The sequence below is a fragment of the Armigeres subalbatus genome, unplaced genomic scaffold (assembly GCF_024139115.2).
Source record: "Armigeres subalbatus isolate Guangzhou_Male unplaced genomic scaffold, GZ_Asu_2 Contig429, whole genome shotgun sequence".
In the NCBI taxonomy this organism is placed as follows: Eukaryota; Metazoa; Arthropoda; class Insecta; order Diptera; family Culicidae; genus Armigeres; species Armigeres subalbatus.
The window spans coordinates 79901-102940 of NW_026943182.1; the positions used below are offsets into that span (position 1 = coordinate 79901).

Sequence of the window (23040 nt, forward strand, 5' to 3'; positions counted from 1 at the left end):
CAGAACAGGCTTACTTTCTCTTGTAGTGGGGCTTTCGAGATTCTTGAGAGGACTCCAGGCTTTTTAAAAAAGACTTCTTACACTCTTGAAGAAGGCTCAAGCCTCTTGAAAGGAGGCAAATGAACCATTTGTAATGGGCCTCTAAGGCTCTTGAAGAAGGCTTATGATTCTCTTGAAAGGATCTTGAAAGGAGACTTCTGGAGCCTAATGCATCCAGACCTCTTGAAGAAGGCTCTTTATATTTTTCAAAGTGGGCTTGTAGCCTTTTGAAAGGAGTCTTTTATCCTCTTGAAGAGGCTTCTAGAATCTTGAATGGGCTTCTAAACCTTTTAAGAAAAGGCGTCGAGTCCTTAAATAAGACTCCGAGCGCCTTGAAATGAGTTCCTGAGGCTTTATGAAAGAGGCTTCTGCTCTTGATAGAATTGTCGAAGGATGTCTCTTAGGCTCGAAGGAGGCTTTCGAGCCTCTTGACAGGAGGTTTCGAGTCTTTTGAAAGCAGGCTTTTGGGCCTGTTGAAGAGGCGTTCGAGCGTCTTGAAAGGATGCTTTCAGCCTCTTGGAAAAGTCTTTGAACCATTCGAGCCATTAAATGACCCCCGTTCAGATTCTAGATTTTGGTTCGGATGCTTATACATTTCTTTTCCCGATCAAATAGATTACATTGAAGATTTGCAAAATTTGATCTATCGTCGTTTTGTTTTTTTACCTTTTGTCCTACAGCTCTTCAATCTCTGTGCTGGTTGTGTGGCAAAATTAACTGAACTTTGAATGACTGATCGCTATACATATTATGTACAACACAAAAGATTAGAACCAAAAGTTTTTTTTTGGTGGTTACAATGGCACTGTCCCTTGCTTTAATCTACACTGTACCCGCCATATTGGCTTTTACGAGCCTCCGTTTTTATCATCACACAGACGTTCCTAAGCGATGTTGCTCATGTGGTCACTGTTATGGGCCGTGTTGATGAACAAGGATTTAATAACAGCCACCCCATCATTATAAGCTCTTAGTATTGGCAAACTACCATCACTAATATCAACATCACTCTTTCTTCTTCTACATTTACAAAACTATAAAGTTTTTCTGCCACTACGAATAATTTCACTCAGTATAAGCAATGAAATCCATATAATATTCACCTACTATCATTACGTTAATGTTAACATAGTCATCATGATCACCGAAAATTATTGCGGTCACTATCACTATCGTTTTCTTCACATTCACAACTTCACTATCTTCCCTTAAGCGAAACCAGCCTCAGAAACGAGTCACCGAAAATAACCAAACCGTCAAAACCAAATTACTAAATCTCGGAACCATATTTGTTCATAATTCGTTCAACTTTCCAAATTCACGTCACGATTTCTACTGTTTACACTAGGGCCTTGTAACATTTTTCGGCTATCTTGATGAGCTTTCTTTTGTCGATAATTTGAATAACATTTATTCAGGCCGTGTCTTACGATTTTGTTGAACATATATTGCAGTCGTGTGTTTAATGATGAGTCGATTCACTTAATTCACTTCACCATGACTGAACACCCTACATCAATTTTACATCAACTATATTTTGCACTTCTCAGTAACCATCCTAAACACTTCAGCATAATTTTCCACCTATTTCCTAAATCAATTGGTTATTGTTTTGATATAATATACACTCTAAAGAAACATATATACGTTTTCACAAATGTGCATATATAAGCAAAATAGGTTATCATTTACAAGTAAACACATATGATATACATTTACGCAATGGTAAAAATATGATAATTTTATAATTTATTTGCACTTCCATGTATGTATTCTTTCTATCTACTTACCACTTAAGCTTTAATAAGTGTTTACCAATTCAGATTCTTCCGATTCTGACGATATTAGTGGATCATGCTGCATTTGGTGTTGGCTCGAGTCTTCTTAATTTCGAAGCTCCATCATAATTTATTATAGTTGAGATCGGGTTAGATAGTGAGAAAATAATGAAAAGAATGGATATTAGTAAATGTTATTTTTATTATGAGGTTCTTTTAAATGGGATTCTCAAATTAGTGTAGTGTTATATTTAATATCAGTCGGATTTAATTAAGTAGCTTGTTTTCTAATTTCATTAGAGATTTATATAATAAGTGATTAATTTGGTTACAGCATAGCTGGCCTTTCGACGATAATATCGATTTATTGAATAATTTTTCCTCAATGTGGTCCACGTTGTCTTGTAACTGATCTAGAAATAATGAGCACTCCATTTTATAACTTATTTTAAATAAACGTTGACTACGATAAAATTGAGAAGTCTCTTCTAAAGTAACTCTCTAGTGGGATGCTAGACTTGGATCAGCTAAATAGTATCTTCAAAACTATGTCGCATAGGACATTAAGCTACGAGCCAATGTTGAATACATTCAAATGAATTATAGATTGTTGAGAAAAGAGTGTCTGTATCGATCATCTATATTGACATTATTCAGTTACAACACAATAGGAGGCTAAGCACAATTGACTGACTATTAAAGGCTCTTTATTCAATAAATTCAGTCGAATTATACCACACCTCCTTAGCTTCTATCCGCGACATGTAGCACGCACCCTGTCGGTCATTGAGGAAACCGAATAGGAGTATGAACTTACAATTCAATTCCATAATCTACACCACTTTCTTCATGTGTATTCAAATGATTCCAACCCCAGTTCGTAGACTCCTACGAGCACAGATAACAATTCTCCTAGAATATATCAATATTTGTGAGAATTATAATCAAAAGCCAGGGTAAAAGATTAGACCAAAAGTTAAACAAATATCAATACTTTATCAATAATTTTTATTGGAATTATTATACATACATATTACGCATTTTGTGCGAGGTACCCTGCTTCGGAAGATAGATTTATTTTTATTTTTTCAAAATTCATTTCACCGGTAATTCTATGGAGATTCCATCAAAAATACCTTGAGGAATATTATTAGAATTTCATTCAGGAATTCTTTTAGTGTTAGTTAAAAATGGAATTTAAAATTCCAGAAATTTCTTGAGAATATCATCAGCAAATCTTTCAGAACTTCTATAGGGAATCCATTAGGAATTGACTGGACATTCTCATTTTTCAACAACGCTTTTAGAAATTTCTATGGAAATTCCTCCGGAATTTTCTTCAAATTCTTTCATTTCTGAGAAAATTCCATCAGAATTTTTCGGTAATACCAGTGGAAAATCTAACGATATTTTTTAATTCCTTTGGGAAATAATTTGGAATTTCTTGAAATCCCCTCGGAAATCCATCTAGAAATCTTTGACTAGTTCGTTGAAAATTCCATCGAATTTTTTCAAACGTTCCATTGAAATGTCTTCAACAAAATATCGGATAGAATTCAGATATTTTATGGTTTACTAAAGAAAGAAAATATAAAAGAAATTTCCTATGAAAATCCTACATTTTCAGAAACTCTCTAGAATTACTTGAAATTTCGCCAAGATTGATCAAAATTGGCGGGATATCAGATTGATTGGTTGGCGTGGTTGGCGAAGTGCAGCCATGGACCGAGCTGAATGGAGAAGTCTTTTATTACAGAGCCACTCCGGCCTTAGTCTGATGATAATAAATAAATAGCTAATTTAAAACATTTCACCCGTAAATGCTTAAATGAGGTTTGCAACAAACAACGTATTGATGTTGCAGCGGTTGAATTACCCTAGTAAAGGCGCAACAAGTCAAATTTGCTGAAATTTCGAATGGTATACGAATGATACGTCAACTATGAAATCATGGGCAGTGAAGGACCCCACGCATGTGCCATGATCAAAGCATATTCACGTCCTGAAAATTGAACGATTTTTTTCTTGTGTCTGGGTCTGGCAGGGCAAGATGGGTCAGGGCAAGATTGGTAAGTAGCTTTTTGAGGCTGAATTAACTCTTTATTGTATTTCATAATTTTGCAGAAGAAGAATGCATTTCTACAGCTGGTCACATGGTTTCATCACAAATTTTCAAATTTATCGCTAAAAAATAAATATTTTTACAGCTATGTTCGTTAAGCGAAACATTAGCAATAAAACGTGTTATCTTATTGTTACATATATGAGAATCAAACAAAATTTGTATTTCACAGGCAATATTACTCCTTGTGATGACTAGAGTACATGTATTCACCCAAATTTGTATTTTTTTCATAATTATTCGTTTTATGTTATAAGTTGTTGGTCAGGGCAAGATGGGTCACCATCACGGGGCAGCATGAACCACTTTGACAGACTATTTTTTGTTTACTTTTCGATTTTGAGGTTAGCTTCTTGGCGTGGTCGGTGTACAGGAAAAAACCTTAGTTTCCAGTGACATGGTCCGCAAATGCGAAAGTCTTGCGCGGTTCGTGGACGGCGCAAGACTTGGAAACACATTGAAGAAAGTGGAAAACGGTGTCGTAACTGTGAGAGAAGCGTCGGTGTCTTACAACATTCCGCGTGAAACACTGCGGCGCCAGAGAAATCAAGTAGAATTGTGTTCCATACCGAAAAATCTCCTAAGACGAATTAAGTACTGTCCTTTAATTCCACCAGTTAATTTTCGTTATCTTTGCAGATACGTATTTCGACCACAACTTGTGGTCGTCTTCAGTCGAGTACCCGTTTGGCAATGCCGTTTGTCATAATGCCGTTAGGCATAAGGTCGTTTGGCATAATGGCCATTTGGCATAATGGCCGTGGCATAATGGCCATTTGGCATATATGCGGTGTCAAATTGAAAGCCATTTGGCATAATGGCCATTTGGATCAAGGAGCCTTGGCATAACGACCATTTGGCATAATTTGTATGTGGTGTCAAAATGAGGGCGTTTGATAAAGGCCATTGCATAATTCATATACGGTTCCAAATTAATTGCCGTTTGCAACAATTCATATGCAATAAGAAGGGTAAATTACAGAAAAAGTGAATGAAAGTTTTTCTATCAAGGCTTTCAAGAAATGGTCAGTTCATAAATTCCATTAAATAAACAAAGAACTGCTCGCGTTTCAAAAGAAGGTAAATTATAGGAAATGAAAATGATAAGGTGTTGAAGTGAATAATCTTCAGCGGATATACAGTAAATTCCTCAAGAGACGATTTTCTGACTCAGTGAGTCATGGAAGCAAGTTACCATATTATAAAATATGTTATGGATTACTGCGATGGTCCCTTAAAACCTGGTTACTGTAATTCATCTTGATCAGATTTGGTCACAAACAAGTTGCTGCAACCATTTTGCCACTTTTGTTGCTCAGGAAGCTTTTCAAGTTTATATTCCACTTCTCGATATTTCCATGAGCCGATGTCCTTTATTATCGACTCATGGAGGTTTTCATCTCAACCATTTTATGATGTACCGTTTCGTGATGCACGTGTTTGCTGTTATAAGGCAAAATGTTTATTTCCTTCTATAACTGCTCGCATTTGCCAGTATAAGGCCAAATATTTATTTCGCCTTCTTTGAATACTCGAATTTGCTCGGTATTGGTAGCAAAACGATTCACTGCAAAATAATTCTAACTGCGAGATACAAAACGCAGAATGAAATATTGCGCAATGTTATGATCGCGATGTGGTTTATCAAGAAATGGATTACCGCGAAATGTTGTATACCGCAAATTGTCGTATAATTTTTAGAGCTTTAAAGTCTACTTAGCATCTTCGTTCCTCCGATGATGCTAAGGTAATCTGCATAATTTGGAACATTATGTAAATTATGCCAAATGGCTATTATAAAACGGCCCTCAATTTGACGCACCAAATTATGCCAAATGGCTATTATGCAAACGCCCTTATGCCAAATGACCATTTTGCCAAACGGCCCTCAATTTGACACCGCATACAAATTATGCCAATGGCCATTATGCCGAACGCCATTATGCCAAATGACCTGCCAAACGGCGTTATGAAACGGCATTATGCCATGGCATTATCCCAAACAGGTACGGTTTGATGTCTTATACTAGCTCGAGTCAAGTACAAGACACTGAAGGCTCACCTGTTATGGTCGAAATACGTATCTGCAAAGATAACGAAATTAATGGTGGAATTAAATGGACAGTACTAATTCGTCTTAGACGGTTTAATACTTCCACTAAACAGCTTAATATATTTTTCCGAAAATCTCGGTCGTTTGGCACTGTTTTCCCCGGAACTGGAAGATGAACTTCTGGACATATTATTTTGATGGAGAGACGATTCTTTGACATGAAGTCATATGACGTGAGGCACCTAGCCTACCAGCTTGCGATCAAAACAATTTGCCAAACAACTTCAGGAGACGGAGCTTGCGGGAGTAGATTGGCTAAATGGATTTATGAGGCGTCATCCTGAGTTGTCCCTGCGTACACCAGAAAACGTCGATCGCGAGCTAGTGTTTTCAACGGTGAGCAATTCTTCAAAATGCTGGAGGAGATAATTGGTGAAACTTTTTCCCTCATCGAATTTACAACATGGACGAAACGCAACAACAACCGTAAGTTGTTATAAAAATCAAAATAGTTAATCTCACAGAAGTTATTTTTAAGGTTCCATCACGAGCGACGAAGATTCTTGCTAAAGAGAAAAAGAAGCAAGTCGGCACTTACGTCGGCGAAGAGGATTCTCATCACTGTCTGTTATGCATGTCTGCGACCGGACATTATGTCCCCGATGATATCTATCCGTGTTCGTATGAAGGACGACTTGAAACAGACTCCACCGGAACATTGTTTCGTGCTCACCCTAGTGGCTGGATGCAAGCAGATCTTTTGTGGACTGGTTCAGCACTTCATCCAGCATACCAAACCTACAAAGGAAGACCCGTGCTACTAATTCTCGATGGACACGCGTCGCATACTAAGAATTGGAATTAATCGAATTGGCACGTGACACTTTGTCACAGTTGTTTCACCTACCGCCGCATTGACGACGCCTTCAGCCTCTTGATGTGGCATTCATGGCTCCTTTGAAGAGCTACTATAACAAATGCCGATAATTTTCTTCGAGTAACACATGGACAGCCCGTTCGCCAGGTGAATGTTGCGGCTCTTTTTGGATGTATACGGAAGGCGATTGATGGCTACTGCTGAGAATAGATTCGCCGAACCGGCATATATCCGCTCGATGTCAAAGTTTTCAGGATGAAGACTTCCATCGGAAACATCAGCATTCCTCTAAGTACGCCGATAAACTTAGTGCATCGAAAAGCAGCGACAAATTCGGAAGATCCACCAAGGAAATTGGAGAATATGAATCTTAGTGGATCTGAAGGACAGCTAATTGCATCACAAATATATCAGGATGAGACTTAGTTGTGAATTCATTGGGTTTGATGAAGATACACATGAACCGATGTTTATAAAGCAACTCCGAAAACCGACCTGCGGGAAAAAATTGTGCTCGAAGAAAGCATTCAGTCTGTGAACCGAGTGTGATTTTCAGATGATATCATGCCTCTCCCAGCAAACTTCGATCGATTTCAAAACGAAAAAGCCAGCAGTTCTTACTAGCGACGATTTCGTGAGCGCTCTTCGATTGAAAAGTTGAAGAAGGAGGATACTTCGTGGCCATTCCTCCGTTGGCGGATCCAAATGGTCGTAGGTAGAGGCCTGAGGTCTCTGTCGTAAGCATCCAGCAACTATGAGGCCCAGAGTGAAGAAAGATCGGATGAAAACCTGCCTCCTTCGGCTAGCTCAACTATCTGCAAGCGGAAGACACCCAAACAACTAGAGCGGTCGATCTACAAAAGTTCAGCGTAAATAATTCAACTGCAATTTAGAAAACAAGTTTGTTGATTTGATTTTGTTGAACAAAAGTGTAGAGGAAGTAAGCGTAATTAAGTAAGGGTAAAAGTAAAGAGAAGGAGTAATTCAACTACAATTTAGAAAAAAAGTTGATTTGATTTTGTTGAAGAAAAATGTACCGTAAGTACCCTTATTTCGCGCACTTAAGATCTGACAAAGTAAAACGTTCATTGAAAAACATGTAGTGACCATTTGGAACATTTGCTCTGCATCCGTAGTAGAGGATTCTCGTTATCGAAAAATGTTACTAACTTTGCTGCTATTTAAAAAAATGCGGTATGAATTTGAGACCGTTGTATGCTCCTTATTTCGCGCATGAAAATAGGATAGTTCCTAATTTCGCGCAAAAGTGTTCTAACTTCATGTTTGGAATGGAATATCGTTATTGGTTTGATGAAATATAATCAATTGACCAATGAAGCGCATCCATTGTTCAAAATATACAGATAACATCAGACAGCCGTCAGCGACCCATTCTTTAGTTGAAATGGTATGCCCCTATTTTCGACCCTCTGGAGCTTTGCTAGATTTTACTTCATGAATTTTAGTTGACTAATTATAATTCCCAATATATCGTTTTCTTCTAAATATAAATCGATTTTAGGAAATAAGACATTGTATCACAATGTGCATTAAAAGAATTAATTTTCAGACATCTTGTATGAAAGTCTTCCAATTCTCTATGAACAATCTTCGAATATGTGTTTCATATAAGACTACTTCAATATATATATTATCGAAAAGCTGCTGTAGTTTATCCGACTTAAGTTTAGCATCATTTTACACTCGGATTTGATGCTATTGCAAGCACTAATCTATAAGATCTTTCAAGTCAACATTAGTCGATGTCGGTGGTTATCCGCCTGAAAATTATAGATAAAAAGCGTATGCTAATGACCTCCTCAGGTTCTATTCAATTAAAACTTCCTGTATTAATTCTTTTGTTTCTGTAAGTTGCATGAAACTACAGCAACAATAAACGAAATTGGCACTCTAATTACATCTTGCCTAATTTCTTTGCGCAAAAATCTAAATAAACACAAAATACATACAGTTCTTTTCAATGAAGATGATATTAAACAGACTATAATGGATTCAAATTTTTTAAAAGAGTGGCAGTTTTGTTCAAAAATCATTTGTTTACTTGGTTCATGTTCTTTCTCTGTAGCTAAATACAAATATGGCAGTCGATGGGAGACATTGATTAATTTATTTGGTACTAAACCAAGTTTGTTTTCAAGTTCTTTCGTGAAAACATTACAACAACAATGATATTTTGTAATCCTCCAGATTTTCAATTCAACAAAAAAAAAGTCAAATTTTAAATTTTGTCAAATATGCAGCTATTTACACAGTTCAGTTCATCATAAATAACTATTTCACTACTATATATTTACACGGTACCAGTGATGTGCCTAATTTTATTTTCTTTATATAAAATCATTTATTTTTTTCAATTTTTAAAGATCAAAATTGACATCTGGAGAGATTTAAATTGTTAATAGATGTTTTCTGAATATTATTAAATAAAACTTTATTCGTATTTCAGTGTAAAAGGTAACCACTAGATTCGATTTTCCAAATTTAGTTTTTTACTTTCGGTAATTTTTGTCAATATTTTCCGGTTTAATTTAACTTGAAAAAAATCAGATATGTTTTTATACTTTAACATTTTTTCTGACCAAACGGAGGTCAGTTTTGAATGAAGTGTTAATGAATTATTGGCGGTAGCTGATATTCTACATCTTCATCACGCGCTATCTTATATGCAAATGGCACATGAGTTAACCGCAGAAATTTGTATGGCGAAAGACATCTAACGAGTTTCTCAAAATTAAGTAACTTTTCACTTGAAAAACTATTTGGTACCGGTTATGTAGGAAGGTGTGACTTCTACGCCTATCGAATATCTTTTCGATGAAGGTGTAATTTTGGAATCGAACTTGTGCCATTCGCCATACTGATTCAGAAGTTAACTCCTATTATCGCTGTAAGCACGCTCAAAACAGGCGATTCATTTGATAACGAACCTTTGAAATAGATACATTAAATTACCAACAACATGTTATGCGAAATTGTTTTATCAAAGGCACACTGAAATGTGCGCTTCGTTGCCATGCAGTTAGTAATTAGGCATTTCATCAATGTGAATTTTAATTCTACAATGGCATAGTACAATGATTTAATTCTTTTCTTTAGTTACCAAAACATTCGTATTTTTCTTCTTGGATCAACTTTCGTTAGTTTCTGACAGTGCCAATGGAAATTGTATGCCAGTCTAGTGTGTTCTTCCTTCTAAAAGCATAATGTTCACAGAAAGCAATAAAGTTATAGTTATAGTATAGCCGACATCTTTTTAATGTCAGCTCTCAGTTTGATTCTAAGCAGTCTATTTCAAAATACCTTCCTGCCTGGGTAACTGATGGAGCTTTTTAAATTATCAATATGTGAGTAGCACAATTCTTTCTTATAAAGTAAATTAAATTCAATTACAATTTTAAACTTAGAACTTTGCAATTAAATAAGTAAAGCATTGTATATTATAACCTCATTATATTGATTGGCATCACTTTTCAAAATCTACAAATTATCAAACAACTAATTTGAACACAGATTTAACGGAAGACAATCATCGTTTCCAGACAAAATAATTATTAAAGATTTAAACACATTTAGGCAATCAAAACATATGTATTCGATTCGTAATTAATTCAACTCTACTATTTTTTAAATTATAGAATTAATGTCTAGAAAGTAAATCTTGTTTTGCCTTTCTCGTATACTAAGTATACTAAAGGCTAATTTCACTCCAAACAAACTTTTGATGAAGGCTCGAGAGACCCATAGTGTTATATACCAATCGACTCACTGACGAACTGAGGTGATGTCTGTATGTGTATATGTAATTCTGTGTATGTGTGTGTGTGTACAAATTTTGTAGACACACTTTTGAACAACATTACCGATTCTCGCAACAAGTGTGTATGTGTACAAATTTTGTAGACACACTTTTGAACTTAACGTCATTACTCGCAACAAGTTGCATTCGACGAGATCGGTCCCGTGTTGCTATTGAAAATTGGCCTGATCGGACATTGCATTTCGAATTATTGAAAATCATTGTTTTTCCCAAGGTCCCCTGAAAAAAATCAAAATCGAAAAAAAATTTTTTGGAAATGCATAATATGTAATCAAAACATGCAAAATGATAGAAAATATACGATCTATCCCCCTAAAGTGCTTTTTGACCTTTCCTATGTGATTTTTCAATACAATTTATGATGCACGATAAAGGCATCATCACCGCTGGTGGATCAATCTGGGTTTTTATTGAAAACTTTGAACGTCCCATTCAATATTAGTATATTGAAATGTTCTTAGCTTTGGAACTTATTTATTATTTCGTGTACAAATCAGAAAACCATCTTAGAGTAGCTTTTCACCGTCATAACCTTCTCTAATATTAGGTTAGTTGTGGAAAAATAGTAAACTAAAGATATTTTACCCTTTAGAATAGTACAGACATATTCAGTAGTATTAAATAATTACTTTTTCAATGATTTGTAAATTTTCAAATATAATTAAACTACTCTGGACATGCCTTATAACAAAATATTTATGATATATGGCCAGGGCTCTACCAAATCACCAAGCAAAAAATTACTCATATTTGCCCAAGTTTTGTTATCAGATTTAATTGATCACAAATCTTATAGTCCAATACTGAGGATATCCTCAACACCATAACTGAAGTTATCCTACAACAAATATACGCATGAATTGATTTGAAATAATTTCCGGTTTCCTTTCACGTACAAAATATCACAAATCAGTCAAAAACTTACTCGAAATTGGAATAAAATGATCTAGAGACAATTGGATCTGGAAAAAAACTACTTATTTTTTATGATTGTATGTCATACCGAAACCCATTGCCAAAGTGATTCCCCAGAAATTAATTCCACTGAATGCACTACTCCCCAGAAAACCATTCCCCAGAATGCCCTATCCCCAAAGACATTTCCCAGAATGCCTCCATCCCCGAAAGACATTCCCAGATGTCCTAATCCCCAGAGCAATACGTAACTTCTATTTATGAGGCGTTGCTTATTAATCGTTTGCTGTGCCACAAAGTATAGGACATCTTGCGTTAGGTACAATCATGTGTTGGAGCTTCAACAAAAGAAGAACAGACATGATAGGAAGCGGTTTTACTCAATGAATTTTACTAAGATTGCGACTTTTATATCTACGGAGGTTACTTTTATGAAGTTAAAGATCATTGGATGAGGGGACAATCTTTGATGGCTATATTAGATGCCGTTGAAGGATAAACAATGGATTCTCTTATCATTAATTATTATTGAGCGATTTTGGATTATGGAATCCGTTTAGTGTAATGCCTTCACATGATTAAATTTACAAACAGAAATTGTTATCAAAAGTGTGTTTCAAAACAATTTTTTTAAATCAGAATATATTTAAGTTCAGAAGGGGGATAAAATCAGCGTTCAAACATAATAATATGGAATAAATGCATTTCTTTTTCTGCTTTACAGTGCATAGCTTCTGTCTCAGAAAATATTTATTTTCATAAACATTTGTATACTTCTGATGACCATCACACTACACCGCACCTGAAAGAATTGATGGCACTTGATTATTTTCTAATAAAGTACAAAAAGTTGTACAACTCACAACCTAAGACCATTGCATATATATATACAGAGAAATAAGCACAAAACTTTTAACAGAAAAAAAAATCCACCATCCCATAACCTCCGTTCCAACTGAAGCCGATATGGGACGATTGAATGAACATAAAATCACAAATATATACTGCAAACATGGTGGCAAAATCTATATCCGGTCATATATACCTCCACTATAATATCTTTGTTCAGCCGGAGGGGAAACGTTTTTGGTTTGGTCCTGGCTTTTTCGTTGTCATCCTGGTGTGTTTGCACTTCCATTGTGTATCTTCAAACGTACGTACGCGTCCGGTGAGACAAAAACTTGTATTACTCCATTGTGGAGTACATACGCCTAAGTGTTGGAAAATCCATAAAAAAAGAGCTAAAGTGGGCACAATGCGGCGGCAATTTTATGTATTCAAATCGGATTATTTTCATTCGTGGCAGTATGCTTTTCAATAGAAGTAATGGAAGGAAATACGAAGCTTAGACACACGTAACAGATTTTGTTTTTCTACTGATAAAATGCTTAGAATCTAATCAATTTGAAAAGGAAAAATGTGCCTAACTAGGTTGCTCATATTTTTAATATTCTAAATAGGTATGTAATAATTTTCTGTGGAATATTGTTCATTTGCAGTTCGACTTTATTTGAGCCTACATGCACACAAAAAAAAGTTCTCAATTTTATTTTCAATTTGAATCGTTTTCATGGTTTTGGAACTTTGAGTTTTTTCCCAATACTGTTCTTGTGGAAATTTGAGTTTTTCTAGACACTGCCAATTTTAAAAAATCAAGTTTTTTTCAGTGAAAATACAAGCAAATTTTTTTAGCAATATAGAAAAACTAGCTGACCCGGCGAACTTTGTCAGGCCAAAAATTGATCAATATTCGATCTGCTGAAACACCTTTCTGTAAATGTTTCAATTTTAAGTGAAGCCAGTAGGTTAAATAAAATTCTTGCGAGATCCAAGGATTTCCAATTTGGCGAAATTCGCAAGCCAAATGGCGACTACACTTTTTTGTTTATTTGTTATTTTTTTCATTTTTGGTTCAAAACCAAACAGACTAAAGCATCTCAATCATATTTTTCAAGATAAGTTTACTAACATTAAAATCAAACATATCACATACATCGTTAAGCAATCTACAACATCTGTCAAGAGGTTTGTTGTAACCGTAAGCAGTGCGGTGTACCGGGGTCCAAAGCAACTGGGGATTACGTAATCGGGAGCTAGGTGCGTGGAAATTGATTTCCCGGAGCACGCTTCTACAGTCAATGATGTCACGGATCATGTCAAACATAAAAAGTCATTGTAAATAAGTTCGCGGTTTCGAGAGTGTTTGCTAACCAATGATCGTACATCTGCGCTCATACGGAGGAAGGTTATCGGGATTGGTCCATGACAGCCGTCGTAATGCGAAACAGACGAAACGTTTCTGGATGCTTTCTATGCGTGATGCATGAATCGCATGGTAAGGAGCCCATGTTTGAACTTCGTACTCAAGAATGCTTCGGACCAATGAGCAGTATAGTGTTTTCAAAGCATAAACATCATCGAATTCTTTTGTCATAGGACGAGTTTGTACAATCCCATTTAATTCCACCACTTAATTGTACCTTGACAGATACGTATTTCGACCTCAACTGTAAGGTCGTCTTCAGTGTCTCGTACTTGACTCGACTAAAAAGCTCAAAATAATTTTCTTAATCATCGAATTGTGCAGAGTTGCGGCGCAGGAAGCCAAGCATAGTGTTGGCTTTAGAGAATGTTTTGGAGATATGCTAGTTGAACCGAAGCTTACTGTCCAAGGCAATGCCAAGATCCTTTATGGAGTTGAATCTCATAAGCGCTAACACCGAATAGTCAAATCTGATTGGTGAGTAAATACGGGAAAAGGTTATGATTCTGCATTTGGTGGCATTGACTTGCATTCCGTTTATCTGACACCACAATGATAAGCTCACAATGTCGGCTATGAGTGCACAGCCATCTAAAGCAGGGGCCTGTAATGACCGACTAGCCCCGTGGCTACACCTTCTCAGGGTCGGCGAAACTTGCTTCGGGCTACTCACCTCACCAATCAAGTGGAAACTGTAGATTCGATGATGTCACAGTGCAGAAAAATATCAGGGACACACCATAGACCAAATATAGAGATACAGAATAACAAATCATTTAGCTTAACATATATATATTTTTAGTTTTTATTTAACAATTTTTGGTTTTAAACGTACTTTAGAACATGCTAGCGATCGATGCGGCCGTTACAGGAACCGTTGGGGCCCTTACGTTTAGGTGTATAGAAATGGGTCAGAATGTACATACATTATCTCACGTGTTCTTTTTTTCCATGGGAGGGGGTGCGTCTTCGTACCGGGAGAGGTCTATCTTCCTCTCTCTCCCGTTCATTATCAGTGTCTGCGTGTCGATGTCTGTTGAGTCGTCAAGGTTCTGCGAAGCAAGGGACACAAAGGACGGGAGGGGGCCTATCTTTCTCACTCTCCCGATCCTTACCAGCGCCTGCGGGTCGATGTCGGTTGAGTCGTCAAGGTTCCGCGACTGGAACGAGAACTTTCGGGAACTTCTTATAGGGTGGCTTGTGGAAATTCGTTTCGTGACCCTCGCTGTTTGGTCACGAGTTTCAAGATGGCGTCCGTTGTGGTGGCGCTCAACGAATGGCCCTTCTACTCCGATGGCTCCATTTTGGGAGGAAGTTAAAGGCAGCCGCCCCTAGTACCCGCTGACGGAAAGAGAACCCATCGGATTGGATCCAAAAGCGTGGGCGAACCCTCCGTACCTTTGTGGACCAGATCCTCAATATCGTTGGTTCTTCTAATCCGCCTCGTGTGGTCCAACGGAATAACTATTAGGGCTCATTAACCACTGGTACGGAAATAGATTTTCGATGTTCCTTCGACGGCTTGAAACTTTTACGGTCACTCGTCACTGAGATTGTCCCGACCACTTCTTTTCCCAAATTTGGCCCTATGCTCGTCAAGCAGTGGTATTGGCTAAGGGAATTCCGAATAACGAGCTCGGAGCACCAACACCCTCTATCCCTTACCACGAACCGACGCTAACTAACTCCCTGGCTTTTTTTCTCCGTTCTCTATTGCGATTCTTTTCTAAAATTAGCATACTGGCTCACCAGTTACGCGCCGGGTCCCATGCGCCGAGTTGTGCGCCATGCAAAAAGTAAATAAACCCAAATAAATGTCAAACAGATGTGAGCTTTCGGTAAGCTTTTACACATTCGCTCCTAAGGTATGCAGCATATTGTCGTCCCTTTACGAAAAGATATTTTTTTGTGAAATTGTTCGAGGTTTAGTAGTTTTTTGCTTTCTTTCGCCTGTGTTGCGTTCGGGATATTGTTTAAGTGGATATTAGTAGCACTTAGTAGTGCAATTGTGTTTAATTTGTGATGTAATATTCTACACTTAAATTGAGCAAGTACCATGATATGACAAAATACCTTAGCGGCGCACAACTAAGCGAGGCAGAGGTGTATGAGCAAAATGCTATAATATCTCGAGAATCACAATACTTTCCGTCTTTTTCGCTTTCTACCGTGTCCCGCCCTTCGGCTAGAAGGGTCGTGCCGCATGTATGAGGTGATCCCATCGAGATAGGTGCTCTTTATAGTATACCCCGGTGGAGGGGTCTTTTTATAGTATGTACATTTTTCAATTTAACAGTTTTATCAAATTTTGTGTCTAACTAAGTTTTATTTAGCAAAATTCCTACCTTATGGACCGTACACACGGTCAAGCAGTTTGACCAACATTGACTCCACCTCTCGTTTATTCAAACATCCATCAAGTTTTACCAACAGCGGCACGAAAAATCAATTTATTCGATCAACAATATCACACATGAACGACCAAAGCGCCAACTTGAGCACCAACCATCAAAAAATAAATGGGGGTTTGTGCAACTTCACTACAAATGCTCAAACATGTTTTGCAAACCTTGACTCCACCCCCGACAACTCAAACCAAAATCAAACCGTTTTAATTTTTTCCAACCGAGCCGCCATCTGTCAAATGGTTGTTCGAACAACTTCACACACGTTCAAACAAAGCAGCAACCGAAGCGTTTTCTGGGGGGCGGATTCAATGTTCGGCAAACTGCTTGACTGGTGTGTACGTTGCATTAGTGCCTTTAAGTAATGTTTGGTCCTTATTTAGGATTATCTCCACATTGTGACGACTATTGCGCGGTAACAGGCCTCATTGCGCATCTCCTTTAGAAGGCTCTTTCGTATGGCAGTTTGCATGGTTTGCTCGTATCGAGTCGAGATGCGCAATGCCACCCCTGACTTAACTACTCGGCAAATTTTCAGGCCATCCGCAAAAAGAAGATTGCACGAGTGTAGCTGATCACAAACGTCGTTGATAAATAGTGCAAAAATTGTGGAACGCCAGACGGCATCTAGAATTCATCGGAAGTGGCGTCACGAATCTTAACGAAGGCTTTTCTTGAAGTCAAGTACCTTCAAGTCAAATGCCTTCGAAAAATCAATGTACACGGCATCTACTTGTTGCCGCTTCACGATGATCCAATAACACTATTGGTGAAGCTCATCAAGTTAGAGATCGTCGAGCATTTTTGCTGGAATTCTGATATAATGGATTCAACGGCGGGTAAAGCTTATCATGCAATAGTGTTTCGAGTACTTTGATCAAACAGTTCAGGATCGAAATGGGTCAATAATTTTCCACGCTAATATGTATGTTGCCGGATTTGAAGATCGGTGTAATTGATGCGAGCTTCCAGGCTGCACAGTTCTTTATGAACGACGGAGAAATCTGATCTGGACCAGGTCCCTTCGAAACGTCAACCGAATTAAGAGCATTAAAAACAGTGTCGAAACTATAGTTGAGCTGCGGTAGATGGATGTTGAAGCAGTAATTCATCTAAATACTGTTGTGGGGGTGAATGGTAATCAGACTCAAACACACTGCGGAAGAACTCAGCAAAGAGATTTGCAGAAGTGTTATCGGCGGAAGAATTATGATTGCCATAGAAGACGAGTATTCACAAAAGACCAAAACGATGAAGGGAGTTCTTTGAAGCTCCGTTGCATTTGCTCAATGTATTCACGGAATCGAACTTCATGCACGCTGTTATACTCAGCTTCCGCGAGTTGAACAGCATACTTATTTTCAGTTGTCTTGGAACGGAAATATCGTTTACGGGCCTTGCGTAGACGGATCCGAAGTTTGCGCAGCTGCGAGTTCCACCAAGGCTGTTGGAATTTTGTAGACATTTTTCGGGTTTTCAGCGGGACATTGTCACGGATTATTTGGTAAACATTGTCATAAAAAACAGTCACAGCATCATCCACCGTTTCGAGGTTTGACTTGACAAACACGTCCAGTCCAATGCAGCTAATCTAGCGTTGATTGCATCATAGTCATATCGAGCGAAGTTATATTCGTTTCGTGCAGCTGACCCCTGCGACTGTAGGGGTTACAAGTCTTCAGAGGAACATTCGAGCGTCTAAACAAATAACTTGGGGTAAGGATCGACTTTCAAAATAGCAGCAGGTGATTCAAACAGTTGAACGAAGAAGCTTTAGAGCACTTATTCGATACACACTTCCCTGGAAGTGTGAGCCTTTGCTCAAAAGCAGTCATGCATGTGTGTTTTTTTTAGATATTGAGGGTGCTTTTGACTACGTGTTTTTCGGTGTAATATTGGAAGCCGCACGTTGTCATGGGCTACCTAATATAATAACCAAATGGATTCACCAGATGCTTTAAAACCGACATCTCTACTCGACATTACGTCAAGCAGCGATTAGGAAATTAAGTGTCTGCGGATGCCCCCAAGGGGGAGTATTATCTCCACTTTTGTGGATCCTCGTTGCAGATACGCTATTGAGGTTACTCAATGCAAAACGCTCTTCAGGCAGCTGAAAATTGGTGTCGCCAATATGGCCTTTCGGTTATTCCGAATAAAACATCTATTGTACTTTTCACGGAAAAACGTAGCCGTAATGGTATTCGTTCATTACATCCTTTTGACTCTGAATTCAGTGTAAGGGATCAGGTAAAGTATGTGGGACTAATTCTTGATTCCAAGCTCTCCTGGACATCTTACATTGAGTTTAGGGTCAAAAAGGCGTGTATGGCTTTCGGCCAATGTCGACGAACTTTTGGTAAAACTTGGAGTCTTAAACCCAAATATATCAAATGGATTTTTACAACAGTTGTATGACTCATATTGGCCTATGGATGTCTTGTGTGGTGGCAAAAGGGTGAAGTGAGGACAATTCAGTCTAAATTAGGCCATCTTCAAAGAATGTGCAATGACTGGTGCGTTCTCTTCGACTCCTACGGCTGCTCTCAAGGTTCTCTTCAACGTGGCCCCACTACACATTCATCTCAAACAAGAAGCACTTTTTTGTACTTGGGTTCTTGGTTTCATGGAAGAAAATCCTGTAAACCGTAGTTCTACACACACTTCGTTGTTACAGCTCATGGTTTATTGGGACAGAGCTGTCCTCGCTCCAAGTGATCTCACACTCGCTAGTGGTTTGCTTTATACAACATTTACAACATAATTCCCCTTGCGGGATGAGTGGACAACTGGCTATTTGGAGTATGTCGGAAAGCATTGTTTGTTACACTGACGGCTCCCTCTTTGACGGTAGAGCGGGTGCAGGTGTCTACTTGCGTGAGCTGAGATTGGGAGTGTCCCACTCACTGGGTAGACACTGCACTGTCTTTCAAGCGCAAATATTTGCCATTATATGTGGAGTGCAATCCGCACTGCAGAAACACATTATGGGCAAAGTAATATACTTCTGTTCAGATAGCCAAGCAGCTATCAAAGCTCTCGCTTCGGTCAACTCAATGTCGACAAACAAAATTGTATATCCGAGAGCCATCTCCGGCAGTAGCTAATTATTTAGCTTTTTTTTTTTTAACTCGGTACACGTGCATTGTAGTTGCCAAACTACCACACGGAAGTGTACTGGAGTGTCGGACTCGACCATACCGGTATTACCGACCAAACTCCCTAGGGCTCCACCATCGTTTCCCCCACGAACTACCTCCCAGTACTACTTCTGGGGGATGACAGTACTAAACGTACTCGCTCATTATCGCTCACACAGGCACCCGTCCCATGCAAGACTGACTTGGGTGCTCGCACCCCATTCACACCATTTGAGTCTTACTTGGATGCTCTCCCAGGCGCTCCGCTGCCATGCCTCGAGGTGTCAATAGCGGTAACTGCCTGGGCCTACAGATATTACGCTACGACACTCCTGCCTCAGCACGAGCAGATCAATCACACCACTGCCGAAGCAGACCACACGCTACCCTGCCGAAGCAGGGACACTCCCCATGCACCACATGTGCACAACTGTAGGTGTGTGGTACAACCCACTGCTACCCTGCCGCCGAAGCAGCTTCTCCAAAGACCATTCGCTCCATGTGACCCTTATTCGGGTGCTCACTCTAACACTCCACTGCCATGCCTCGAGGTGTCGATAGCTACCTCGACTCCTACCTCAGCATGTGCAGTCCATACTCAGACTTCTGCTGCGCTTCGAGGTGACAATAGCGGCGACACGCGATGACACTCCTGCCTCAGCACAACCAGATCACTCACTCCCTGCCGAAGCAGCTCACGCGCTACCCTACCGAAGTAGGGACACTCCCCAACTCACTCTAACACTCCACTGCCATGCCTCGAGGTGTCGATAGCGGTATGTAGGGTCCGATCAACGATACTACGCTACGACACTCCTACCTCAGCATGTGCAGTCCATACTCAGACTTCTGCTGCGCTTCGAGGTGACAATAGCGGCGACGCGCTATGACACTCCTGCCTCAGCACAAACAGATCACTCACTCCCTGCCGAAGCTCACGCGCTACCCTACCGAAGTAGGGACACTTCCCATGCCAATTGGCACTCCCTGGGCTTGTGCTTTTGAAGCGGCACACAGTCGCTTTGATAGAGTCTGATTACGGGCACTTGTGGTTTTTTGGGAGGGATTTTAGCAGAGCCCACTGCTAAATCCCACCACGCCCTAGGCAGTTCTCCCTGACTCACAGACAGCTGGGGAGGGGTCGTCAAGCCCTTGGACAGGGTCCATGCTGTCCCTGCTGTCCCTGCTGCCCCCTTATTTAGCTAATCTGTCTGAACAGAATTGCAGTGTCTTAGTCAAGGCCTTGACAGGTCACTGCCGACTAAACTATCACATGTTAAATATTCAACGTGTTGAATCATTTGTCTGTGATGGTTGTGAATCCGATTATCATCTGATATGTAACTGCCTAGTTTATGCGCAACTGCGTTTCCAGATATTTGGTAAACACTTACTAAGTGAAATTGGCTACCGAAACCTGAACCTTTAAAGTATTCTGTTGATCATAACCCGTTGTGGAAAGAAGCTATGAGCTTTTGTACGTAGTATGCCCTCTTCAAGGGTCCCTTTTCCAAACTTCCAATATTTCTCCCATCCCTATTCCTTTGTTCACTTCCTTTTTCGTCTGGTTCGTGATGAGAAAGACTGTGAAGGCGATGGCACAAATCTCCCAAATTGAGGTGAACGTGCCCCTGGAGCCGACGTTCTGATACCTGATAGACATACTCCTGGAGGGTTGTAGGACAAAAGGTCGAAGGTCAAAAGGTCGAAGGACAAAAGGTCGAAGGTCAAAAGGTTTTTTATTCCTTCTTTCTTATTTCTTCTTCCTTTTTCCGTCTATTCTCTTCTTCCTTTTTCCTACTTACTTCATATGTTTCCTTCCTTCATTCTTACTTCTTTCTTCCTTCTTCCTTCCATATTTCATCTTCTTTATTTCTAACTTCTTTCTTTTTTCCTTTTTTCTTCCTTCCTTCCTTCATCTTTCTTCCTTCTTTATACCTTTTTTCTTCCTTCTTTTTCCCTTCTTTCTTCCTACTTGCTTTCTTCTTTCTTTTTCTATTTTTCCTCCTTTCTTCCTTATTTCTTCTTTCTCTCCTCCCTATTTTTTCTTCCTTTTTTCTATTTACTTTCTTCCTTTTTTCTTTTTTTTCATTTTCTTCCTTCTTTCCTGCTTTCTTCTTCCTTTCTTACGTATTTCTTCATTCTATTTTCCTACTTTTTTCCTCCTTTCTTTTCTCTGCCTTCCTTCTTTTTTCTTCTTCCTTTCTTCTTTCTTCTTTCTTCCTTCTTCCTTTCTTCCTTTCTTCTTCTTTCTTTCTTCCGTCTTTATTCCTTCTTTCCACCTTCTTTCTTCCTCCTTTTTTCTTTCTTTTTTCCTACTTTCTTTCTTTTTTTCTCTCCTTTCTTCCTTCTTTCTTCTCTCTTTCTTCTCTCTTTCTTCCTTCTTTCTCCCTTATTTCTTTCTTCTTTCTTCTTGTTCCCTGTTTTTCTTCCTACTCTCTTTTTCTTTGATCCTTTTTTTTCTTTCTTCCTTCTTTCATCCTTCTTTCTTCCTTCTTTCTTTCTGTCTTCTTTCATCCTTCTATTTTCCTTCTTTCTGTCTTCTTTCTTCCTTATTTATCTCTTCTTTATTCCTCATTTCTTCCATCTTTCTTCTTTCTTCCTTATTTCTCTCTTCTTTCTTCCTTATTTATTCCATCTTTCTTCTATTTTTATGTTACTTCTTCCTCCTTCTTTCTTTTGTTTTGCTTCATTGTGTCTTCTCTCCTTCTTCTTCCTTTCTTCTTTCTTCCTTCTTCTATTTTCCTTTTTTCTTCCTTCTTTCTTTCTTCCTTCTTTCTTCTTTTTTCCTTCTTCCATCTTCCTTCTTCTTTCTTTCTTTGTTCTTTTTTCCTCTTCTGTTCTTTTTCTTACTATATATGTTTCCTCCTTTCTTCTTTTCTCATTTTCACTTTATATTTACCTCTCACTTCTTACTTCTCCGTTCCTCACTTCTCACATCACATTTTTCACTTGCCATTTCTTCATTTCTCCTTCTCACTTTTCACTTTTTACTTCTCACTTCTCATTTATCTATGCTCACTACTTCCACCTTGCATCTCACTCACAACTCCCATCTCATTTCTTGTCTTTTTGTTCTTTCGACCTTTTGTCCTTCGACCTTTTGACCTTCGACGTTATGACACATATTCGACCTTTTGTCCATTCGACCTTTTGTCCTTTCGACCTTTTGTCCTTCGACCTTTTGACACTGATTTCTCCTGGAGGAAGATGTGGAGTGCTTCAACCGGTGCAAGTGCAACGTGTCAAGATAGCAGCGACACTACTCATATGGCAAAGAGCATGAGACACCACAGTAAAATGTCGTTGGACTCACAGGCTGATTCCGATATATCAAGCCTTGTTAAATAATGTTAAATAGCTCCAAACGCACTGGTTCTGAGGATACATGTCAACTTGTTTTACACAGCTATGCGAAAAAAATATGGTACCTGGCAGAGTTTTCTCATCACTTCTCGGTGGGGGCTGCCTATCCGATTTTGTTTTTTTCGCACTTGTATACAAGTTTGATAAACTTGTGTTCATAGCATGCAATAATTCGAGAAAGTGTTTGCCTCTCTTTTATCGTTGTTCGTTATCTAATGAGAGCGAGTTCTGCCAATCTTGCCTG

The 23040-nt window shown here is 38.7% G+C and overlaps 1 protein-coding gene across 1 annotated transcript in view; it reads left to right on the forward strand.

Moving 5' to 3' along the window:
- Positions 1-3867: 3867 nt before the first annotated feature.
- LOC134204159 (spondin-1-like) overlaps positions 3868-23040 on the forward strand; it is a 42923-nt gene continuing 23750 nt past the window's right edge. The window contains exon 1 of the mRNA XM_062678982.1: positions 3868-3886. Coding sequence (XP_062534966.1) covers positions 3868-3886 — 19 coding nt within the window. The remainder of the gene's footprint in view (positions 3887-23040) is intronic.